This window comes from Protobothrops mucrosquamatus, unplaced genomic scaffold (genome assembly GCF_001527695.2).
Source record: "Protobothrops mucrosquamatus isolate PMUCROS unplaced genomic scaffold, P.Mucros_1.0 scaffold3057, whole genome shotgun sequence".
NCBI lineage: Eukaryota > Metazoa > Chordata > Lepidosauria > Squamata > Viperidae > Protobothrops > Protobothrops mucrosquamatus.
The window spans coordinates 19,849-25,036 of NW_015389069.1; the positions used below are offsets into that span (position 1 = coordinate 19,849).

The window sequence follows — 5,188 nt, forward strand, 5'->3', positions numbered from 1 at the left end:
TGTCCATAAAAGCTATCTTTGCCCAATCCTAGAGACTGACTTAGGTCTGTGCAGTTTAGGAGATTTTCAATTTGGTTGAAGAAACATCAGAGGTTGCTCTTAGGTTGCTGACAGAAACTTGATTGAAGACGTAGAAAGACTTTGTTACTCAGGGTAGAATGGAAAACGCATTTAAGTTGTAACTACTACATTGATTTTTTTTCCCCAGTCGGCTTTGGAGTTGCTAACTTCCCTGGAGAAGAAAGACCTTCTACAGGAGTCTGACCTGAGTATTCTTGAATATATCTGCCAGAAAACAGCACCTCATCTCCTGAGGAAAATAGAGATATACACACAAGCAAAAGGTGTCTAATTTTGAAAAATACTGCTTATCAACTATTTGTGGGCATCATTCTTCTGTGCAAGTCACGTGACCTGTGACTTAAATGCCAAGCCAACAAGGGTTTATTAAGTATGCCTTTGTTATCCTTTGAAGGGGGGGCAGGTGGCAAATGTGGAACATAACCTATTTCACTGCCTTCCTTATTTCTTCCTTAAACCCTGTACTCCGTATCTGGTTAGAGATGTCTTTCTTCTATAAACTCACTTTTCAGATTTCAGCAGAAAAAGAGCAAAAAGGAACAGAGAACGTGAAGGGAGGCAGGGAAAGGGCTTGGGCTTCCCTCCATTCCTTCCATATGTTCTGTATCATGTAACAAATAGGCAAGAATATAGTTAACACAAAACTATATTTAGTATGTGACTTAGGACCATCACCCCCAATTTCAAATATACCAGCTAACCTACAACTCCTATTGATTATGGGTTATCTAAGTGGCTTTGGACTACTTCCAAGCATCTGGAAGAGAAACGTTGATCTGTAATTAAAGTTGCCATAAATATTTTCTATCTTATACAAAAACACCCTCATGTGAGCTTAAAAATTTTTTTTAAGGGGGGGGGAGTCCTAATCCAGCAGGTGGAAAAGGTGTTTCTTTAGTCAAGATGCTTAAGAGCTGCATCTGCCTGTATGGAATAGCATTGCCAGAAGAGATTGAGGGAAAGGCAGGAAAGGAACCTCGCATTTCTTTTTCCTCTTTCATGCAGTATCCTGTCCCAACCTGGTTGCTCTCGCCTTCCTGTTTGTTGATTGCAGGTGGCAAACTTAAGCATCTCCTAAGTTGATCAGTGCTGAATTTGCCCCATTAGTTTTTCTTAAGGCATCTTGTTTGGATAAGACATGTATTATGTATTAGCCATGGTGGTGCAGTGGTTAGAATGCAATGCTGCAGGCTACTTCTACTGACTGCCGGCTGCCAGCAGTTCGATTCTCACTGGCTCAAGGTGGACTCAGCCTTCCATCCTTCCGAGATTGGTAAAATGAGGACCCAGATTGTTGGGGGCCATAAGCTGACTCTGTAAACCGCTTAGAGAGGGCTGCAAAGCACTGTCAAGCGGAATATAAGTCTTTAAGAGCTATTGCTAATGCTATTTTGTGCAAAAGTTCATTTATTCATTCATCACATTGATATAGCAACCCATCTCACATGCATGATTCTGGTTGGCATACCAAAACCCAACAGACTATAAAAAACAAACTTTAAAATTATACTGCAATAGAAACTATTATAAAAAAAATAGTAAAATCATTAAGCAAAATATTAATTAATTGCCACAGTTGTTAAGTGAATCTGGGTTCCCCGCTGACTTTGCTTGTGAGAAGATCACAAAAGGGGATCACATAACCCTGGGACTCTGCAACAAATATGAATCAGTTGCCAAGCATTTGTATTTTGATCATGTGACCATGGGGGTGCTGCAACGGTCGTAAGTGTGAAAAATGGTCATAGGTTATTTTTTTCAGTGCCATTGTAACTTTGAATTGTCACTAAATGAACTGTTGTAATTCGAGGAATACCTGTAATGGGTTCACGTAAGGTCCACTGCAGTAAAGCTTGTAAAATTGTAGGCAATGATGACCATTATGACTTATGGCCGAAATTTTAGGCTCAATTGCAGTTGTAAGTCAAAGATCTCGTATATTTCTTTTTTAAAAAACTGCTGTCATCTTTCCAGAGCCTTTTTTTTTTTAATGCAGAGTTGCATTTGGGGAAAAAAGTTCAAAAATGCAACCACAAAAAAGCCATGAATAATAATAACCTAACGACACCCTATTTTTAATTACACGGCTGCGATTAAGTTAATTGTGAAACATAAGCTGAATATTCTGCTTATTGTTTCAGTTATACAGTATAGTTACAATAATAAAAGAAAGAAAATGGCGTTGCTAAAAGAATTCCCTACAAAATAGGGGAGATTCTAGGCCGTTACCTCCATCATTGAGCTGTTTCATTCTAGCAAAAATACCACTTTCTGAAACATTTTGAAATTACCAGTTACTTCCCCAGATATCAGAAATTGTGTGTTCAGACTAGTGGTTAATATGGAGTGCAATCACTTTAAAAAAAACTAGGTGTGCTAAAGAGTTCCATTTTCTTTGTTCATTGTCATATGACTCTTCCTTCATTTTAGTTGATTGGTTAGCACTCTTAAAAATATTTAGTACTTATTTGGAAAACAAAAAGTCTGCTCTTTCCAAATCATTTTATTATCTGTTGCTTTGTAGTGCCTCATCAAGAAAACAAAGAAACTGTTCCCTCTTCTGTTTGTGCCTTTAACATGCCAGTTTTGGGAAACACTTCTCTCCAGGTATGCCTTAGCAAATGTTGTTTTCCATTTGTGAACAGAAACTTGTCTCAACATTTTCACTCTGGAGGAATCTTTGAAAAAATGGTTGGATCTCAAGGAATTATTATATCACAGTAGTTAGTGTGAACAGTAAGCTGAGTTGTTGTACATAAAGATTCCATCCATGTGACTACAAGGTTCAACAACCTTTTTTCTTCATGGTCTCTCTTAACAATCCTAGCAAAGGGGCAGGCCAGCAGCTATGTGTTACAACCTAAATATTCCAGTTCTCAAATGCTAGCATTGCATTAAACGCAAAGTTTAAAAATGATTTTTTAATTTCCACATATCTTATGGGCTACTTAGCAACCTCTCCCAGAACCCCGGTTGAGAAAGGCTAGTAGAGAGTATTTTACAATCTTATGGGTAGGCTGGTTTAGGTGTTCGGTCCAGGACCACTAGTTATAGGGGCTCTTTAATGCTGCTTTGACTCAATTGTTTCAATTTCTCCATTACTTCCTTTGATTATTTTATTAGGTTTTTTAATGACTAATAATCTTTTATTTAATTTCTGCATTCTGAACTCCTTGCTTATCTGCTTTGATAACAGTGCTGAATGAATAAAATTTCCCAAAACTGTACCTCTTCAGCCAACTTCTTCTAGTTTTATGTCTCCTAGGGAGGGTCAGGCACCTTTATGCACACATGTGCACACATGCTAATGTGGCTGCGTACGCATGTGCACAAATGGGGCCATGAGAATGCACGCTCCACAAATGGGGCTGCTAGTGCCGGCGCAAGGCTCGTGGCTCGGTTAGCACCAGTGCAAGGGAGGGTGAGCACGCGTGCACACGTGTGCACGCTGGTCAGACACTCATGCGGCACAGTAACCAAGAGGCCATGGTCCAGTAGTAGGCCACGGTCTGGTAGTAGGCCACGGCCCATAGGTTGGGGACCTCTGTCCTAGAGGAAAAGGGGCATTAAAAATCCTCAGGAGGAGAGCAACTATACTAAAGGATTGTATTTGCTTGGAAAGTAATGAATACCTGGCATATGACATAAAAATATTATGTAGAATGTATAAAGATACTTCAAATTTATGCTGGAAACGCAAACAACATAAAAGGTCATTTTATCATTGTGGTAGTAGGCACAGACCAAAAGACAGTGGCGGTGATAGATGCAGCAGCTCCAAATGACAGCAATATCAGGAAGAAGGAGTGTGAGAAACTGGAGAATTATCAGGACCTAAAGGAGAACTAGAGAGGACATGGAAAGTAAAGGCCAAGGTGGTCCCTGGGGTAGTAGAAGCAGTTGCGAGTATGACCCCTAAGCTGGGGGAGAGGCTCCAACAGATGCCTGGAACGACATCAGAGCTCTCTGTCCAGGAGAGTGCAGTGCTAGCAGAAGCTAAGATCCTGCACAGAATCCTCAAATGCCTGGCCTCTGGTAGAGGACCCAAGATTGTGGAAGACATGTACCACCAATAGCGACGAGAAGGGAACTTTATAAAAAGTAGCACTAGTCTGAACTTGATTTTGAGCAAGTGAAAAGCTACTTGACAGTGAGTTCAAAGGGGAAAGAGGTTTTTGTTTTTTTAAAACTGTTAGGTAGAGGCCATGCTACATGCCGGAACATAAATGCATGGCAGTATTTAATGTTCCAGCATGTATTAGAGAGGTTGGAGTATCCATTATTTTAATCTTTATTGGTGATTCTGATTTGGACAAATATCTTTTCTTCTTTCTTCTATTGTTCTGCGTGTCCTCTTAGATCTCCTTGTTACATCTATATATCGTAAAATGTAAATAGTGCCTATTGCTTTATTTAATAGAAGGCACCAATTTCTGACAATGTTTTAATATTCCATCTCACTTTTTCCTTTTAAAATGTTCCAACTAGTATGTATAGATTACAATTTGCATTAGGAGGAAATAGAACTAGATTAGTATTATGATGAAATGGAACAAAAATATTCTACCAAAAGTTTTAAGTTCTGACACCCTCAATCCTGTTCTTTTTCCTGATCAGACTTCTAGAGTATTTGCTAGGAAATGTTTAGCCAGTTAAGTTGATTTAGGATGGCATCGTTAGGAGTAAGCTAAACTCAGAGATGGCATTCTTCTGGGTAGATATGCCAAGAAATACCTCATTTTAATTTTTCTTTTTTCACCCTCTATGCAGAACCCTGTTCCACCAAAGAATCATGGTAGGTAGTTTTGCAGTTTACTGCAAATGTTCTGGTTTTTCTAATTTGCCTGTTAGATTTAAGTTTTTGTCAAACTTTCTTGCCATTCACCTCAGCATTGTAACATGTCCTGTATGTAGAGTCATAGGTCCACCAAGGTTTATGCCAGATGAACAGGAATGCAGCCCCTTTTGCCAGAGCGCTGGTAGAACGGTCACCTGTCTTTATTCTAAAAGGCCATTTGAATAATGTGTTGCGCCCAGAATACGTCCAGTTCTGCTTTCTACATACTGTCCTAGACAGACTAGGACAGTGGTGGCGAACCTATGGCAC

General features: G+C 39.5%; 1 protein-coding gene across 1 annotated transcript in view; it reads left to right on the forward strand.

Moving 5' to 3' along the window:
* CASP10 (caspase 10) overlaps nt 1-5,188 on the forward strand; it is a 15,744-nt gene that overhangs the window by 1,462 nt on the left and 9,094 nt on the right. Inside the window, exons 3-5 of the mRNA XM_015826332.2 lie at nt 209-344; nt 2,606-2,688; nt 4,852-4,876. Coding sequence (XP_015681818.2) covers nt 209-344; nt 2,606-2,688; nt 4,852-4,876 — 244 coding nt within the window. The remainder of the gene's footprint in view (nt 1-208; nt 345-2,605; nt 2,689-4,851; nt 4,877-5,188) is intronic.